The sequence below is a fragment of the Piliocolobus tephrosceles genome, chromosome 21 (genome assembly GCF_002776525.5).
Source record: "Piliocolobus tephrosceles isolate RC106 chromosome 21, ASM277652v3, whole genome shotgun sequence".
Lineage (NCBI taxonomy): Eukaryota > Metazoa > Chordata > Mammalia > Primates > Cercopithecidae > Piliocolobus > Piliocolobus tephrosceles.
In genome coordinates this window covers 17943178-17962920 of record NC_045454.1, presented here as the reverse complement: position 1 = coordinate 17962920, position 19743 = coordinate 17943178, and the positions used below count along the sequence as shown (strand labels likewise).

At 46.8% G+C, this 19743-nt stretch overlaps 2 protein-coding genes and 1 pseudogene across 2 annotated transcripts; 1 reads left to right on the top strand and 2 right to left on the bottom strand.

Annotated features, from left to right (window-relative positions):
- Positions 1-3667: 3667 nt before the first annotated feature.
- EID2B (EP300 interacting inhibitor of differentiation 2B) lies at positions 3668-4992 on the bottom strand. Its single transcript, XM_023229333.1, has one exon. It carries the CDS (start codon positions 4931-4933, stop codon positions 4448-4450), a length of 486 nt encoding a protein of 161 aa, XP_023085101.1. The 5' UTR covers positions 4934-4992; the 3' UTR covers positions 3668-4447.
- Positions 4993-11479: 6487 nt separating this feature from the next.
- Positions 11480-13072, top strand: LOC111553999 (annotated as a pseudogene).
- A 4291-nt stretch (positions 13073-17363) lies between these two features.
- EID2 (EP300 interacting inhibitor of differentiation 2) lies at positions 17364-18881 on the bottom strand. The gene has a single exon (XM_023229406.1). The coding sequence runs from the start codon at positions 18738-18740 to the stop codon at positions 18030-18032; it is 711 nt and encodes a 236-aa protein (XP_023085174.1). The 5' UTR covers positions 18741-18881; the 3' UTR covers positions 17364-18029.
- Positions 18882-19743: the final 862 nt, after the last annotated feature.

The window sequence follows — 19743 nt, the reverse complement described above, 5'->3', positions numbered from 1 at the left end:
ACAGACGTGAGCCACCACGCCCGGCCAGGGATTTGCTTTAATCACACTTTTATGAACTTGGTGACACCATCCTGGTTCAGAACGCCTAACATACCTGATAAAATATTTTTATTTTTTATTTTTTTGAGACAGAGTCTCGCCCTGTCACCCAGGCTGGAGTGCAATGGCATGATCTCAGCTCAATGCAACCTCCACCTCCTGGGTTCAAGTGATTCTCCTGCTGCAGCCTCCTGAGTAGCCTGGATTATAGGTGTGCACCACCACACTGGGCTAATTTTTTGTATCTTTAGTAGAGACAGGGTTTCACCATGTTGGCCAGGCTGGTCTCCAACTCCTGACCTCGTGATCCACCCATCTTGGCCTCCCAAAGTGCTGGGATTACAGGCATGAGCCACCGCGCCTGGCCTAAAATATTTTAAAAGTTTTTTTTTTTTTTTTGAGACGGAGTCTCGCTCTGTTGCCCAGGCTGGAGTGCAGTGGCCGGATCTCAGCTCACTGCAAGCTCTGCCTCCCGGGTTTACGCCATTCTCCTGCCTCACTCAGCCTCCCAAGTAGCTGGGGCTACAGGCGCCCGCCACCACGCCCGGCTAGTTTTTTGTATTTTTTAGTAGAGACGGGGTTTCACCGTGTTAACCAGGATGGTCTCGAGCTCCTGACCTCGTGATCCGCCTGTCTCGGCCTCCCAAAATGCTGGGATTACAGGCTTGAGCCACCGCGCCCGGCCAAAAGTATTTTTAATGCAAAATTGAGCTGGTGGGAAGGTAAGGGAACTCCTGGAGTCCAGAAATCTTACAGAAATATAAATCCAGAAGTGTTTGGTGTTGGAGTTGGTACTTGCTGTGAGGAGATCTGCTAATTTTGATGACGAGAACCTGCATGACTCAAAATGTGAACGGAAAAGACAGAACCCAAGGCCCAAGCAGGATGAGATGCTAGAGTGGAGACCACGTGGATGCTGGGAACCCCAGGGGGCAGTACCCTGCAGTGGGTAGGACGGGAAAAAATGCCCCTCACAGAGGTAGGTGGTTGGGGTGATTAGCAAGCTCCACCTTGTTAGTGAGCAAATGATTGAAAGAAAGCCTTCTGGGCTGGGCGCGGTGGCTCAAGCCTGTAATCCCAGCACTTTGGGAGGCCGAGGTGGGTGGATCATGAGGTCAGGAGATCAAGACTATCCTGGCTAACATGGTGAAACCTCGTCTCTACTGAAAATACAAAAAATTAGCTGGGTGTGGTGGTGGGTGCCTGTGGTCCCATCTACTCAGGAGGCTGAGGCAGGAGAATGGCTTGAACCTGGGAGGCGGAGCTTGCAGTGAGCGGAGATTGTGCCACTGCACTCCAGCCTGGGCGACAGAGCGAGACTCTGTCTCAAAAAAAAAAAAAAAAAAATTAGCTGGGCGTGGTGGTGGATGCCTGTAATCCCAGCTACTCGGGAGGGTGAGGCAGGAGAATCGCTTGAACCTGGGAGGCGGAGGTTGAAATGAGCTGAGATCACGCCATTGCACTCCAGCCTGGGTGACAGCAAGACTCTGTCTCAGAAAAAAATAAAACCCCAATAAAATACTTTGTGCACGGTGGCCCAGGTAGTTTTCCCAGCTAGGAATACTCTGCATATCACCACAAATCCATGTGCCAGAAAACTGGTGTGTTCTGCCTCCACAGGGAGAGGACATGGACACTGCATTGGGAGCCTCCCAGACCTCTCGCCGTGTGTGTCTTTGTTTCTTGGCTAATCCTGATTTTTTATCTTTTTTTTTTTTTTTTTTGCTATAGTAAAACTATAAAATCATAGCACTTTCCCCAGTTCTGTGAGTCACTCTAGTGAATTATTGACCCTGAGGAGGAGTGGGAACCCTCTCAATTTGTATACAGTTGGTCAGGAGTAAGGAGGCCTGGGAATCCCAGAGCTTGTGGCTGGTGTCTGGAGTGAGGACAGCCTTGTGGAAGACTGAGTCCTTAAACCTGCGGAGACTGATGTTAACTCCGGGTAGTTAGTGTCAGAATTGCATCGTAGACATAAAGTAGTAACTGCAGAATAATAAAAGGTTTAATTGGGCAGGAGGACGATACAATTCTAAACTGTATGTACCTATTAACAGCTTCAAAATACATTAAGCAGCCAGGCGCGGTGGCTCACACCTGTAATCCCAGCACTTTGGGAGGCCGAGGTGAGTGGATCATGAGGTCAGGAGTTCGAGACCAGCCTGACCAACATGGTGAAACCCTGTCTCTTATAAAAAGAGATGCTTCCAAAACTGTCAGATTGGCCAGGCTGTGGAGAAAGAGGCACAACTAGCCCTGGCTGAATGGAAGGTAAACTGGTCAAGCCCCAAGGACAGCATTCTGGTGACACATTAAAAATACCAAAGTGGGGCCGGGTGCATTGGCTCATGCCTGTAATCTTAGCATTTTGGGAGGCTGAGGTGGGCAGATCATGAGGTCAGGAGTTCGAGACCAGCCTGGCTAACACGGTGAAACCCTGTCTTTATTAAAAATACAAAAAGTTAGCCGGGTGTGGTGGCATGTGCCTGTAGTCCCAGGTACTCCAGAGGCTGAGGCAGGAGAATCACTTGGACCCGGGAGGCAGAGATTGCAGTAAGCCGATATTGCACCACTGCACTCCAGCCTGGATGACAGAGTGAGACTCCATCTCGGGAAAAACAAACAAAAAAAAACTGTACTATGGAAAATGAGTAAACATGTATAAATGCATAAAAATGTTAAAACATTCTGCAAACAACCCAGATGTCTAAAAGATGCCTAGTTCATTATACTAAGACACGGCCTTACATTGTAGCTGTAAAAAAAAAAAAAAAAGCCCAGTGGAGTAGCTCATGCCCAGCACTTAGCACTTTGGGAAGCTGAGGCAGGAGGAAGAGCTGAAGCTGGGAGTTGGAGACAAGCCTAGACAACATAATGAGGCCCCATCTCTATTTCTATATATAAAAAAAAGAAGAAAAAAAAAAAAACCCTGATATGTAAATCTCTCCATATATAACTGAAAAAACTCAAGATGCTGATAGAGGTATATTATATGCTACCTTGATTTTATATTTTTAAAAATTTATACCACGTGATGCAAATGAACTGCCTTGATTTTAAAAGGGAAAATGCACAATATTTAGATTGATGTTTATTTGCATATGCATTAGAAAACTTGAAAGGCATACAGTGAAAAAGCAAAAAACAAGCAAAACCAAGAAAACAACAACAATGAAACCCCAAGCCACAAGCAATGACACCTGCATGGAATAGTTCTGAGTTTGACAGAGGACAGCAACAAGAGAGATTTCTCACAGCATCTTTTGATACTTTTTTTCTTTTTTTTTTGAGACGGAGTCCCACTCTGTTGACTAGGCTGGAGTGCAGTGGCGTGATCTCGGCTCACTGCAACCTCTGCCTCCCAGGTTCAAGCGATTCTCCCGTCTCAGCCTCCCAAGTAGCTGGGACTACAGGCGTGTGACACCACGCCTGGCTAATTTTTTATTTTTAGTAGAGATGGGTTTCACCATATTGGCCAGGCTGGTCTTGAATTCCTGACCTCAGGTGATTCACCAGCCTTGGCCTCCCAAAGTGCTGGGATTACAGGCGTGAGCCACTGCGCCCGGCTGAAACTTTTTTTGTTGTTGTTGAGTCTTGTGAATAGAATACATATTCTAGAATAAAAAGCTTAAAATTAACAAAAAACAAGTTTATTCCACACCTACTCAATTTCACATAGACTTGAAAACATGGATCATATAATAAATACGTGGGTTTTTCTACTGAATATTTACCGTTCATCTAAAGTACCTCAGAAAACACAAATATGAATCTTACACTAGGATTTGTTGACATGACCACAAATTGTGAAATTTCAAAGTCCTCTCAATAGCCTTCCAGTCCTAGTAACTCAGGTACACCTGGATTCTGACAACTCTATTTCTTTGTTTCCTTTCATCACTTTGGTTCATTTCTATGGGTTCTATGATTGGCATTTTTTTTTTCTCAGATCTTTGCAAAACAATGGTGAAAGTCTTGAAGAATTCTCCACAAATGCAGGAAAATGCATTGCTAACAAAGTGCTAAGTCAGAAGTATCTTGGGACCTGTTTGAACACAAGATTCGGCCGGGCGCGGTGGCTCAAGCCTCTAAAGTAATCCCAGCACTTTGGAAGGCCGAAGCGGGAGGATCGCTCGGGTCCAAGCGTTCGGGACCAGCCTAGGGATGCGAGACTCCCTTCTCTATTTAAATAATACTAACAAAGAAGAAAGAAAACAAGATTCAACAGTCTTGTCTGTTTCCATTTCGCACTGTGCTTCCTCCTTCAATTGCACATTGCCGTATTCCCTTCCAGTTTGCATTCCCTCTAACGACAGAGTTAACTAAACTGGCACAGCCTGCCTGTTCTTTTGATCCGAATAGGCTCACTTGGCTATTCCTTGCCACCAGTCCCATCATCACAGCCGACTCAGTCGGCCAGAGGACTGAGGGCCTCGGAGGCAGTCAGCGCTACAATAAACGCGACAGCAGCGAAGTCCATCTGCGGTGGATCCGCGTCAAAGGCTGCTTCCCTCGCCTTGCAGCCTTCCACGAACAGCCTGCGGCGTTCCTCGAAATCCCGTAGTAATCTGACCGGAATCAAGGAGCTACTATCCAGATACTCGCGGAACAAGAGCTGCTGGTTAATTTCTAAGAAAGCGAGCTGCTGATGGGGGTCTGGCGCGGACGCCAGGCCCGGGACGCTGCTGGGGATGGGGCCGGGCACAGGGCTCGGCACCCGCGCCATGGACCGCGCAGCTTCGGCCACTGGGCCTTCCCGGGACTCCTGCACCCGAACCCCGCCGCCGACTGCCCCCTGCAGTACGTCGCTGACGCCACTCGCTGTGCCCACCTGTGGGACACTGCTGTCTCCGGGGAGCTCAGACATCTCCAACAGTCCAGTTGACTCCGCCATAGTCCGAGCGTTTCTACGGAGACGGAAATAACGGTACTGCGCTGCTGTATGCAGGATGTGCGCATGCGCAAGTCTCGGTGTGCGCATAATCGCTGCGCGTGAGACAGTGTGCGCATGCGTAAACACGGTGCACACTCCTCGAGCGTTCCCTAGTGGTCCTCAGTAGCCATTACGTCTGTAGCCGCCTCTGGTCCTCTGAGTGCCTGAAGACCTGCGGACTGTGCGGTATTTTAAATTACAACCACTTCAATATTAATGTAAAGTTCCTTATAAGGTCATTTTCCAGCTCCTGTCTTTATTTTTTTTTCCAGACTGGGTCTCGCCCTGTCACCTAGGCTGGAGTGCAGTGATGCGATCTCGGTTACTGCTGCTTTGACCTCCCAGCCTCAAGCCATCCTCCTGCCTCAGCCTCTGGAGTAGCTGGGACTGCAGGTGTGCACCACCACACCCAGCTAATTTTTTATTTTTTGTAGAAATTGGATCTCACTGTGTTGCCCAGGCTGGTCTCGAACTTCTGGTCTCAAGTGATCATCCTGCCTTGGCCTCCCAAAGTGCTGGGATTACAGGCCTAAGCCACGCAGCCTGGCCTGTAAGTAATATTTTGACACTGCAAGTTTGGGGGTTTCCCAAAACCACCTTTAGGCTTGATAATTCCCAGAGCTCACTAAAATGTTATACTCAGTCATGTGTATTACAGGCAAAGGACACAGATTAGCAGAGATGTATAAGGCACAATCTGGGATGGGGAGGGTTCCAAATGTGAAGTTCCTGTGTTCCTAGGGATGTGTTACCCTTTGTCGTCCACATGCGGCAATAAGTGCGGGGGTAGTGCTAACATAGGACTCCTACCCAGGCTTTGGTATCGATAATTTTTTTTTTTCTTTTTTTTTTGAGACGGAGTCACGCTCTTTCGCCCGGGCTGGAGTGCAGTGGCTGGATCTCATCTCACTGCAAGCTCCGCCTCCCGGGTTTACGCCATTCTCCTGCCTCAGCCTCCCGAGTAGCTGGGACTACAGGTGCCCGCCGCCTCACCCGGCTAGTTTTTTTTTTGTAATTTTTAGTAGAGACGGGTTTCACCGTGTTAGCCAGGATGGTCTCGATCTCCTGACCTCGTGATCCGCCCGTCTCGGCCTCCCAAAGTGCTGGGATTACAGGCTTGAGCCACCGCGCCCGGCGGTATCGAGAATTTTTATTGGGGTTTTACTACATAGGCATGCTTGATTAAACCATTGCCCATTTTGTTGAAGTCAGTCTCCAGCCTCCTACCTGATATCACATGGCTCCAAGTCCCAACTCTCTTAATGATATGGTTAGTCTTTCTGTGTGGCTAGCTCTGATCCTGATGATAACCCAAAATATGAAAGTCTGTGTTCCATTTAAAATCAGTCAGCTATGGCTGGGTGTAGTGGCTCATGCCTGTAATCCCAGCACGTTGTGAGGCAAAGGTGGGAGGATCGCTTGAGCCCATGAGTTTGAGACCAGCCTGGGCAACATAGTGAGACCCCTGTCCCTACAAAAAAATATTAGGCAGGCATGGTGGCATGTGCACCTGTAGTCACAGCTATTCAGGAGGCTGAGGTGGGAAGATGACTTGAGCTTGGGAGGTCAACTGTGCAGTGAGCTATGATTGCATCACTGCACTCCAGCCCTGTGTGACAGTGCGTGACCCTGACTTGAAAAAAAAAAATTCTTTGAATTTAACTGGAATCCAAATATGAGAGTTGCTGGCAACTGAACTTCAGGAGGATCCATCTAAAAATTCTGACCTATCACAGGTCATGTCTGGGAGCTGACTGGGTTGGAAATCATTCTGACTTATGCGTACCTTGCTTTGTTTCTACAGTTCTCTTGGAGAGATGGAGTGAGTTCTCCTACATGTGACATATATGCTTCAAAAGGCACATTTGTGATATTCCACAGAAGACAAAAGAAAGGACTTCTTTGGAAGGTAACTTTAAATTAGGCAGATAGCTTGATCACTGGAAGGAATTTGTAATTATGAGCTAGCCGTAAAGTCTCCAGAATTCAGCATAGCTTCCAATTTGAATGGTTATAATAATACACTGCTCATTACCTGCAAGTCAAAGAAAAGAGGCCAGAGAAACTCTCTGGAAAAACAGAAAAATCAAGTAAAAATTCTTAAACTAAGTTTTAATGCTGATTCTCCAACTACCTTATTTTATTTTTATTTTTTATTTTTTTGAGACAGAGTCTCACTCTGTTACCCAGGTTGGAGTGCAGTGGCATGATCTGGTCTCACTGCAGCCTCCACCTCCCGGGTCACTGCAGCTTACACTTCCTGGGCTCAAGCGATTCTCCTGCCTCAGCCTCCTGAGTAGCTGGGATTACAGGTGCCCACCACCGCGCCCAGCTAATTTTTGTATTTTTAGTAGAGACAGGATTTCGCCATGTTGGCCAGGCTGGTCTCAAAACTCCTGGCCTCAAGTGATCTGCCCTGCCTCGGCCTCCCAAAGTGCTGGAGGCCGGGCGCGGTGGTCATGCCTGTGATCTCAGCACTTTGGGAGGCAGAGGAGGGTGGATCATGAGGTCAGGAGATTGAGACCATCCTGGCCAACATGATGAAACCCCATCTCTACTAAAAATACACAATTAGCTGGGTGTGGTGGTGCATGCCTGTAGTTCCAGCTACTTGGGAGGCTAAGGCACAAAAATCGCTTGAACCCAGGAGGTGGAGACTGCATTGAGCTGAGATCGTGCCACTGCAGTCCAGCCTGGCGACAGAGCGAAACTCCATCTCAAAACAAAACAAAACAAAACCAAAAACCAAAAACCAAAATAAAGTGCTGGGATTACAGGCGTGAGCCACCACGCCTGGCCACCAAAACACAATTTTTGATAATTAGTCCCAAATAAATTCCAACCACAGCCTCTCCATCTCAACTGAAGGCAACTCAATCCTTCTAGTTGTTCCAAATGAAAAAATCTTGGAGTTATTTGTTCTCTCTCTCTCTCTTTTTTTTTTGTGCATGTGCAGAGTCTCACCCTGTCACCCAGGCTGGAGTGCAATGGCACCATCTCAGCTCACTGCAACCTCTGCCTCCTGGGTTCAAGTGATTCCCCTGCCTCAGCCTCCCAAGTGGCTTGGACAACAGGCACACACCACCACGCCCGGCTAATTTTTTGTATCTTTAGTAGAGATGGGGTTTCACCGTGTTGGCCAGGCTGGTCTCGAATTCCTGTCCTCATGATCCACCTGCCTTGGCCTCCCAAAGTGCTAGGATTACAAGCGTGAGCCACCACGCCTGGCAACATTCTCAAATACGACATTCAATCTGTCAGCAAATTTTGTTGGGTCAGCTTTCGCAACATAATGAGAATCTGTTGTTTACTCTTTACACTTCCTCTGCACCCATCCTGCTGAACCACCACCATCTCTTCCCCAGATTATTACAATAGCCTCCTACTGGTCTCTCTGCTTCTACTTTGCCCCCTACAATCTATTTTTAATAAAATATCCAGAATGGTTATTATTATTTTTCTGAGATGGAGTCTCGCTCTATTGCCCAGGCTGGAGTGCAGTGGTGTGATCTCGGCTCACTGCAACCTCTGCCTCCCGGGTTCAAGTGATTCTCCTGCCTCAGCCTCCTGAGTAGCTGGGATTACAGGTGCCCACCACCATGCCGGCTAATTTTTGTACTTTTAGTAGAGACGGCATTTCGCCATGTTGACCAGGCTGGTCTCGAACTCCTGACCTCAAGTAATCCACCCACCTCAGCCTCTCAAAGTGCTGGGATTACAGGCGTGAATCACTGCACCCAGCCCACAATGATTATTTTAAAATGCAAGTCAGACAGCTCACTCTTCGACTCAAAACCTCCTTCAGAATAACTTCATTTCGCTCAGAATAAAAGCCAAAATCCCAACAATGGTCTATAAGGCACCATTCCAATACGAGCTCAGGCCAACTTGCTACTTCTCTGACTTCATCCCCTTTCCTTTCCCCTTGCTTGCTTTGCTCCAAGCCAAGGTGACTTCCTCACTACTTCTCAAATACCTCAGAAAACTCCTGCCTTAAACAGTGACTGTTTAGTTTGCCTGGAATACATATAACTTGTAATAATATATGACATAAATAACATGTATTATATACAATAACATATAAAATATATTCTATATTTATAATACAAAATAATTATGCCTATTTCCTCTATTTGAATGGAACCTGAGTTCCACAGGGCAGGGAATTATAAAAATTTACCATTTTAAGCCAGGCGTGGTGGCTCGGTCTGTAATCCTAGCACTTTGGGAAGCTGAGACGGGTGGATTGCTTGAGGCCAAGAGTTCAAGATTAGCCTGGGCAACATGGTGAAAACCCATCTCTACAAAAAATACAAAAATTAGCCAGGCATGGTTGTAGGTGCCTGTAGTCCCTGCTACTCAGGAGGCTGAGGTGGGAGAATCACCTGAGCCTGGGAGGTTGAGGCTGCAGTGAGCCATGATTATACCACTGCATTCCAGCCTGGGTGACAGAGGTGACATACTGTCTCAAACAAACAAACAAACAAACAACCAAATGAAGAAAAAAAAATTTTAAAGAGATAGCATTCTTTATTTGAAGGCTGAGAGAGATTTCCTCCTGACAACACTTCTGACACCAAATATGTGTGGGATTTTCCATAACGATTCTCCAAAACAAACTGAGTGTCCCACAGTTCCATTCTGATACCAACTATCTGCAGTTAGTGCAGACCCCACAGGTCCCATAAGACTATGCCCACTTCAGATGCCAGTCACAAATGGAGTATGTAGGCTACCCACACTTCTACCCAGCCAAGTACAAATTCAGGAGTTCCCATGACCCTGCACCTCAGGTTTGATAATTTGCTAGAACTTACACAACTTAGCGAAGTGCTGTATTTACTAGTACTAGCTTATTTATTTCGAGACAGAGTCTCACTCTGTCCACCCAGGCTTGAGTGCAGTGGTTCCATCTTGGCTCAATGCAACCTCCACCTCCTGCGTTCAAGTGATTCTTATGCCTCAGTCACCTGAGTAGCTGGGATTACAGGTGTCTTACCACCATGCCAGGCTAATTTGTGTATTTTTTAGTAGAGATGGGGTTTTGCTATGCTGGCTAGGCTGGTCTTGAACTCCTGTCCTCAAGTGATCCACCCTTCTTGGCTTCCCAAAGTGCTGGGATTACAGGTGTGAGCCACTGCGCCCGGCCAGTACTAGTTTATTATAAAGGATACAACTCAGAGAGAGCCACATAGAAGAGATGTACAGGGTAAAGTGTGGGTGTGGGGGGCACATAGAGCTTCCATGCCCTCTCTTGGTAGGGTTCTCCCAGCATCTTGATGTGTTCAATCTGGAAACTCTCAAAATCCTGCTCTTTAGGGACTTTATGGAGGTTTACTTACATAGGCATCATTGATAAATCACTTACCAATGGTAATTGACTCAATCTCTAGCCCCTTGCTCCTCTCCCCTTACCAGGAGGTTGGGGATCGGGCTGAGAGTTCCAAGCTTCCAGTGAAGCCTTGGTCTTTCTAGTGACTAGCCTCCACTGTGAAGCTATCTAAGGGCCACCAAGCGTCACCTCATTAGAGCAAAAGATGCTTCTAACACACGATCACTCAGTTGATTCTAAGGGTTTTAGGAGTTCTGTGCCAGGAACCAGAGAGAAAGACCAAACACTGTATCTTTCTTATTATGGCACAAAGGCTATTTTTACTTTGAGGATCAATGATTTTCATCTGGTGTTTGCTCCTTTTGGAGCAAACCCGTGACCCATCCATTGCATGAGAAATGGAGGTATTTTTTTGCTTTCCTTGCAGAAAACAATATGTATGGGTAGATCTTGGTGACAGGAGGAGGTTGGAGTATCTAGTCATTGTAGTTAGCTGACAGAGAACCACCTCCTTCTTTCCTTTTTTGTGTGTTCTGTCCAATCCCTGAAGAAAACAGAACCTTACCCACCATCCTAGTTGTATTCACTTCAGAGCTGGTGTCCAATGCCCATTTATTGGAAGGTCTTCCCACATTCAGCATCTGCAGGTGGCCATTTCTCCAGAAGCAGTTGAGTCTGGATCTCAGATATGAGGTCATATGTTTAGGTTTGCATAAAGAAACAATTCAGTTTCAATGTGTATTTAATTCAAATTCAGTTGGAATGTGTATTTAGCTATTCTTTTTTTTTTTGAGACGGAGTCTCGCTCTGTCGCCCAGGCTGGACTGCAGTGGCCGGATCTCAGCTCACTGCAAGCTCCGCCTCCTGGGTTTACGTCGTTTTCCTGCCTCAGCCTCCTGAGTAGCTGGGACTACAGGTGCCTGTCACCTCGCCCGGCTAGGTTTTTTGTATTTTTTTAGTGGAGATGGGGTTTCACCGTGTTAGCCGGGGTGGTCTCGACCTCCTGACCTCATGATCCGCCCGTCTCAGCCTCCCAAAGTGCTGGGATTACAGGCTTGAGCCACCGCGCCCGGCGTATTTAGCTATTCTAAGGATGTGTGTTGGTCCAAGAACTCTAGATTCTTATGTGCTGCCCCTCACAAATCCCAAAACTTTGGATGTTTAACCTCTATAAGATGTCACCACTTGTAAGGATGTAGAATGGCTGGGTGTGGTGGCTCACCTGTAATCCCAGCAATTTGGGAAGCCAAGAGTGGCAGATCAGTTGAGGTCAGGAGTTTGAAACCAGCCTAGCCAACATGGCAAAACCCCATTTCTACTAAAAATACAAAAATTACCTGGGCATGGTGGTGCATGCCTATAGTCCCTACTACTTGGAAGGCCAAGGCAGGAGAATCACTTGATACCTGGGAGGTGGAGGTTGCAGTGAGCCGAGATCGCACCACTGCACTCCAGCCTGGTGACAGAGCAAGACTCTGTCTCAAAAAAAAAAAAAAAAAAGAAAGAAATGAGGTGAGCTGACCTTGAGGTTGATGTAGTTACATAATGAATAAAACACCCAGAAGCACTCTGAAAAAGAAGTGTAATAAAAGGCTTTAGCATTACCCGATTTAAAACTAGTTAGAAAATCTAAAACACAGTTTTTGTATGAAAAGGCATCTTAAAACAATTAGTGGGGCTGGGCATGGTGCCCAGCACTTTGGGAGGCTGGGGCAGGTGGATCGCCTGAGGTCAGGAGTTTGAGACCAACCTGGCCAACATAGTAAAACCCTCTCTACTAAAAATCCAAAAGTTAGCTGGCTGTGGTGGTGTGTGCCAGTAATCCCAGCTACTCGGGAGGCTGAGGTAGGAGAATCACTTGAACCCAGGAGGTGGAGGCTGCAGTGAGCTGAGATCCCGCCATTGTACTCCAGCCTGGTTGACAGAGCAAGACTACATCTGAAAAAAAAAAAAAACAAAAACAAAAACAAAACAATCAGAGGGGAAAAGGTGGACTACTCAGTAACTGATATTAGGGCAACCAGGAAGTCATCTAAAAAAAATTGGATCCTTGCTGCTGTCTCCCATCTTCTGGCCTGCCTGGATGTTCAAGGGGACAATGACAGAGCTGTGGACTGCAGGAAGATGGCTTGCTTCTCTTCCAGTGTGATTTGGATCATGGGCATTTTGTAGCCTTTGAACTGGCATTAATTGCCAGGTTGGGCCATCAGGAACTTGCACGTCCATCTCGGGGAGACCTGGCCTTCAGAAATGACAGCATTTGGCCCCAGGAGGAGCCTGCAAGTCGGCCTTGGTCTTCCCAGCGTGTGCCGCCCATGGGGATATGGGACAGTAAGGAGCTAAGCAGAATCTGCTGCCTGAATAGGGGAACCTGCATGCTGGGGTCCTTTTGTGCCTGCCCCCTGTCCTTGTATGGATGGAACTGTGAGCATGATGTGTGCAAAGAGAACTGTGGGTCTGTGCTCCACGACATCTGGCTGCCCAAGAAGCATTCCCTGTGTAAATGTTGGCAGGGCCAGCTCTGCTGCTTTCCTCAGGCATTTTACCTGGCTGTGATGGCCTCGTGATGGATGAGCAACTCATGGCTTCCAGGACTCCAGAACTACCACTGTCTGCATGTACCACTTTAATGCTTGCTGGCATCTGCCTTTCTATACAAAGTTACTGTTAATCAACATTGACCTATTTCCAGAAATACAATTTTAGATATCATGCAAATTTCATGACCAGTAAAAGCTGCTGCTACAATGTCCTAACTGAAGGATGATCATTTGTTAGTTGCCTTAAAATAATAAATACATTTCCAAAATGGTCTCTAACATTTCCTTATAGTACCAACTACTTCTTACCTCTTTGCCCTGCCCTGTCCCAAAATACTACTTTTTTCTTTTCTTTTTTTTTTTTTTTGAGGCGGAGTCTCGCTCTGTCACCCGCACTGGAGTGCAGTGGCCGGATCTCAGCTCACTGCAAGCTCCGCCTCCCGGGTTTACGCCATTCTCCTGCCTCAGCCTCCGGAGTAGCTGGGACTACAGGCGCCCACCACCTCGCCCCGCTAGTTTTTGTATTTTTAGTAGAGACGGGGTTTCACCGTGTTAGCCAGGATGGTCTCGATCTCCTGACCTCGTGATCCGCCCGTCTCGGCCTCCCAAAGTGCTGGGATTACAGGCTTGAGCCACCGCGCCCGGCCAAAAAAAAAACTACTTTTTTCAAAAGAAAGTCAGCCATATGGGCCGGGTGTGGTGGCTCATGCCTGTAATCCCGGCACTTTGGGAGGCCAAGGCGGGTGGATCACCTGAGGTCGGGAGCTCGAGACCAGCCTGACCAATATGGAGAAACCCTGTCTCTACTAAAAATACAAAATTAGCCAGGCATGGTGGCGCATGCCGGTAATCCCAGCTACTCGGGAGGCTGAGGCAGGAGAATCGCTTGAACCCGGGAGGCAGAGGTTGCAGTGAGCTGAGATTGTGCCACTGCACCGCTGCACTGCAGCCTGGGAAACAGGAGTGAAACTCCGTCTCAACAACAATGACAACAACAACAACAACAACAACAAAAGTCAGCCATATCTCCATTGTGCCCAAGTCCAGTGTTTCTTTTTTTTCTTTTTTCTTTTTTTTTTTTTTGAGGCGGAGTCTTGCTCTGTCGCCCGGACTGGAGTGCAGTGGCCGGATCTCAGCTCACCGCAAGCTCCGCCTCCCGGGTTTACACCATTCTCCTGCCTCAGCCTCCCGAGTAGCTGAGACTACAGGCGCCTGCCACCTCGCCCAGCTAGTTTTTGTATTTTTAGTAGAGACGGGGTTTCACCGTTTAGCCAGCATGGTCTCGATCTCCTGACCTCGTGATCCGCCGTCTCGGCCTCCCAAAGTGCTGGGATTACAGGCTTGAGCCACCGTGCCCGGCCTCTTTTTTTTTTTCTTTTTTTGAGATGGAGTCCTGCTCTGTCACCCAGGCTGGAGTGCAGTGGCGCAATCTCAGCTGAAGGAATGGAAATCCATCTGCATGTGTGCAGGGAGACTGTGGGAGAGAGAGGTTGGAAAACATAAAATGGGTTATTTGATTGGTGATTAGGTGGGTGTAGAGAAGCAAGTTAAAAGACTAAATGGAAGGACAAGTTTCCATCATCTATAGAAAGATACGTAAGACAAGGACTCCCCTTTTTTTTCCTCAAAGGCATTGTAAAAAGAATGAAGTCTTTTTAGAAAAAAATTTTTACCTCAATGTCCCCAACAAGATTGCTTAATAAATTATGTTTCCTCCAAGCTATATAATTATTTTAACTGTTGTAGAAAATGTTCACAGAGTATTTAGTTGTAAACCAAGTGATAAAACCACATATTGTAGAGCTCATTTTTAAAATACTTTGCATATATGTGTATGCACAGTAAAAATGGAAAATATATTGAAAAAAATTGATCGTTATATTGTACCTGAGAATAAATTTCAAATGATTCAAAGATTCAAATATGAACAATGAACCCCCCCACACACACACACCCAAGAGTACCTTAGGATTCAAAATACTGCAGGTTTATTTATTTATTTATTTTTGAGACAGGATCTCACTTTGTCACCCATGTTGGAGCCTGCTGGGCTCAAGTGATCCTTCCACCTCAGCCCCCAGAGTAGATGGGATTAGAGGCGTGTGCCACTACGCCAGGCTAATTTTTCACATTTTTCATAGAGACAGGGTTTCACTATGTTGCCCAGGCTGGTCTTGAACTCCTGAGCTCAAGTGGTCTGCCTGCCTCAGCCTCCCAAAGTGCTGGGATTACCGGTGTGAGCCACTGTGCCCGGCCTCCTGCCTCCTGCCTCCTGCAAATTTAAAGGATAGGCAACAAAAATTACCATGGCCAAAGGCTTTCCAAAAAGCCAAAACCTAATGATCAAACTGTGAAAAGATATTAGTAACTCATATCCCAAGCTGTTATCATACCTCATATCACTAACATGAGTATCATAAATAGCTACTGGATTCAACGAAGAAAGTACAAAATTATCTGGGAGGGGAGTGGATAAAGAATATGAACGGCGGGGCGCGGTGGCTCAAGCCTGTAATCCTAGCACTTTGGGAGGCCGAGACGGGCGGATCATGAGGTCAGCAGATCGAGACCATCCTGGCTAACATGGTGAAACCCCGTCTCTACTAAAAAATACAAAAAACTAGCCGGGCGAGGTGGTGGGCGCCTGTAGTCCCAGCTACTCGGAGGCTGAGGCAGGAGAATGGCGTGAACCCGGGAGGCGGAGCTTGCAGTGAGCTGAGATCCGGCCACTGCACTCCAGCCTGGGCGACAGAGCGAGACTCCGCCTCAAAACAAAACAAAACAAAACAAAAAATAAGAATATGAACAAGGCGCGGTGGCTCACACCTATAATCCCAGAACTTTGGGAGGCGGAGGAGGGAGGATCATCTGAGGTCAGGAGTTGGAGCCAAAACTAAAAATAGAAAATGAGCCAGGTGAGGTGGCATGTGCCTGTAATCCCAGCTATTTGGGAAGCTGAGGCACAAGAATTGCTTGAACCTGGGAGGCAGAGGTTGCAGTGAGCCAAGGTGGTACCACTGCACTCCAGCCTGGGCGAGAGAGTGAGACTTTGCCTCAAAAAAAAAAAAAAAAGACTATGAGCAGAGAGTTTATGGAAAAGGGAATTTATATGACTTTTAAAATTAACTGGCTGGGTGTGGTGGCTCACCCCTATAATCCCAGCACTTTGGGAGGCCGAGGTGGGTGGATCACCTGAGGTCAGGAGTTCAAAACCAGCCTGGCCAGCATGGTGAAACCCCATCTCTACTAAAACTACAAAAATTAGCCAGGCGTGTTGGTGCGTGCTTGTAATTCCAGTTCTTGGGAGGCTGAGACAGGAGAATCCCTTGAGCCTGGGAGATGGAGGTTGCAGTGAGCCGAGATCACACCATTGCACTCCAGCCTGGACAACAAGAGCGAAACTCCCATATCAAAAAAAAAAAAAAGGTATTTAAGTTTGCTCATAATAAAAGCAAATTAAAACTGATATACCAGTTTTTCAACTATCAGATTTGCAAAAGCCAGGTATTGATGGTTTAGTGTGTTGGCTAGGCTGTAACATCCATGATCATTAACTGCTGGTGGGAGTGCAAAGCAGGACACACATAGAATGTTGCATAGCAATATCCATAAAATCTCGAAGGAGTACCTTTGGCCCAGAATTCTCATTTCTGGGGAATCAGCCTACAGATATTACATGTAAAAAGGAATCTAGATAGCTATTGATTATAAGACACATCATTAGGGCTGGGCGCGGTGGCTCACACCTGGAATCCCAGCACTTTGGAAGGCTGAGGCGGGTGGATCACGAGGTCAAGAGATCAAGACCATCTTGGCCAACATGGTGAAAGCCCGTCTCTACTAAAAATACAAAAATTGGCTGGGTGTGGTGGTGGCCACCTGTAGTCCCAGCTACTTGGGAGGCTGAGGCAGGAGAATCACTTGAACCTGGGAAGCGGAGGTTGCAGTGAGCCGAGATTGCACCACTGCACTATAGCCTGGCGACAGAGCAAGACTCCATTTCAAAAAAAAAAAAAAAAAAAATTAGTTTCATGAAAACCTAAGGAAAAAATGATCTATTACCGCATCAAATATAAGATGCAGCCACATTTCAGAGATGTTCAAATATGAAGTGAATTTTGAATTGAAGCAATACTATATTTGTGCACGTGCCACATGATATACAAGATGAACTACTCTAGCAATTTTTTATTCTGCCCAAAGAAATAGATGGGCAACAACCTAAATGTCCGTCAATATATTCCTGGTTAATTTCGACATAACCTCAGAATGGAATAAAATGCCATTTTAAAAAATAATGAGGAAATACAGTGGTTTGGAAGGGTCAACATATGTTCTTAATGAGAAAGCAATGTATAAACCAGTAAATATAATATGCTGACTTCTGTGAATAAATAAAACAAGTAAACCCAGATTTATATGTGCCTGTGTACACGTAAGGAAACTAGAAGGCCGGAAGGGAAACTGTGGCTATTAGAGGTCATGGTTGGTACTGGATGGAGGAAAACAAGAATGGAAGGCTTTTCACTGTATATTTTATATATTTTTTAGCTTGTGAATGCATTTTTTTATACCAAAAAACTTTAAAGATTAAAAATTGAAAGAAAAAAGTCCAGAAATTTGATGTTCTTGAAAACATGATTTATCACATAATATGTACATTTACTTTGCTTGTCACTTGAAATGTCTAAGAAAACACAAAATCAATCATAAACTAGAAACTTCTATTGAATATTACATGAAGAGAGCACATATTCCGACAATTTCAAGTTCTTTTCATAGCCTTCTAGTCCCAATAACCAGCGTTAACGTCTTACTCTGTTCAGCACTATCTGATAATTTCTTTCATCCTCATGGCTCTAGTATTGATTTTTCATCAAGTCTCAATTTTATAAAACCATCCTTTACTTTGTAATAAAGCAATGTTGAGAGACATTTTCCATAATGCAGGGGGAAAAAATGTAGATCAATCACAAACTCAAAGAATGTTACAGTTATAATGCTTTGGACATTTTTTTCTACTTCTTCTGTGATGCTTTTTCAAGATAAGCTTCCCCCTCCCCCTTTTTTTCCCCTCCACCTGTGCACTGTCTTATCGCGATATACTCCTGACTTCTGAAAATCAAGTTGCAGGATTGGTATAACTGGAATGCAGAGGTTCTCTTGAAGTAGTGTCACCACATAACTATTCTCTATTGATAAACTTATCACAACCAAGTTCTTCTATCAGAGGGTTGATAACTTCAGATGCAGTCAGAGCTATCGTAAAGGTTAAAATATCGAGGTCCACCCTGTGAGGATTTCGCTGATATTCGGCATCAAACGCTGCTTCCCTTGCTCTGCAGGCTTCCACGAATCGCCTGCGGCGTTCTTCAAGCTCTTGTATTCTGCCGGGAGCAATCGGGTAATTTTCCAGATAGTGGCGGAGAAACTGCTGGTAATTGATTCCTAAAACGCTAAGTGGGTGGCGGAGACGGAGATAGGGCAACGCAGCCAGGCCTCCGTTCCCGTGCCTGGACCTGGGCCTGCCCTCGGGACCCTCTTCGTCCACTGGCTCCCCCAGCAAGCGGGCGACCTCCGCCATCCGGGCTTCCCTGGCCGCCGCCGCCGCCGGGCTTTCCCTGCCCGCCGCGGCTGCCCTGGCCACCGCCGCCGCTGCCACCGGGGCTCCCCTGGCTGCCACCGCCAGGGCTCCCCTGGCCGCCGCCATCCGACCTTCCCTGGCCGCCGGCATCGGGCCTCCCCTGGCCGCCGCCATCGCGCCTTCCCCGGCCTCCTCAGGCTGTGCCGGGGCCGGCTCCCGCCTCCCGCGGCCTACCTCCGCCTGCGGGACGTCTCTGTCACCATTCGCCGCGCCTGTCTGCGGGACACTGCTGTCTGCGGGCAGCTTGGACATCTTAGACCGTGGGGTCAACGCGGCTGCTCCCAAAGAAACTGGAATAACGGGACAGCGCGATGCCCGGTGGACGCCCCAGTGCGCGTGCGTGAGCGCTGTGCGCGCTATAAATGCCGTGTGCGTAACCCGGCGCGAGAGCGTAGATTCTACCGCAAACCGTAGGAGCGGTGCGCATGCGTACTTTCCCGGCGCCCGCCGTTCTGCAGATGCCCCCTCGAGGCCGGGAAGCGCCAACGCATCTGAAACAACCCAACGACGAAGGGCGGGGCTGTATTGGCCATTTCAACCAGTTTGATGTTTATGAGAAATGCTTACAAGATCGCTTCTTATAGGCGTTCTCAAGGTTCTGTCCTAGGGTGTTTCTCTTTGTTCTCCAGTAGATTATATGCCACCTCTACTATATATCAAGATATTTTAGATTCATGGTCTTTTCTGGATTTTTAATTTTTTTTTCATTCATTCCTTTGCCTATCTTCACCCATAAGGATCGATTATAAAGCTACTAAAGCTTTATAATTATAGTCTTTTCTTGTTATCTTTAACATTGCATTGACTACTTTGGACATTTGTTTTTCAAATCTTATTTGTGCAATATAGCATGCAGAAAAGTAAACAAAACATAAATATACAGTTGAATGATTTATCACAAAGTGAACATCCATTTAACTACCATACAGGCCAAGAAATGGAATATTTCCAGTATCCCAGAACCCTTCCTCTTCTTCTTATCACTATCCTTTTCTTTCTACCCAGAAGTAACTACTACCCTGATACTTAGGTAATCACTTTCTTGTTTTTCTTTTCATTTTACCACCTAAGGGTGCATTCTTTTTTTTTTTTTTTTTTGAGACGGAGTCTCACTCTGTCGCCCAGGCTGGAGTGCAGTGGCCGGATCTCAGCTCACTGCAAGCTCCGCCTCCCGGGTTCACGCCATTCTCCTGCCTCAGCCTCCTGAATAGCTGGGACTACAGGCGCCCGCCACCTCGCCCGGCTAGTTTTTTGT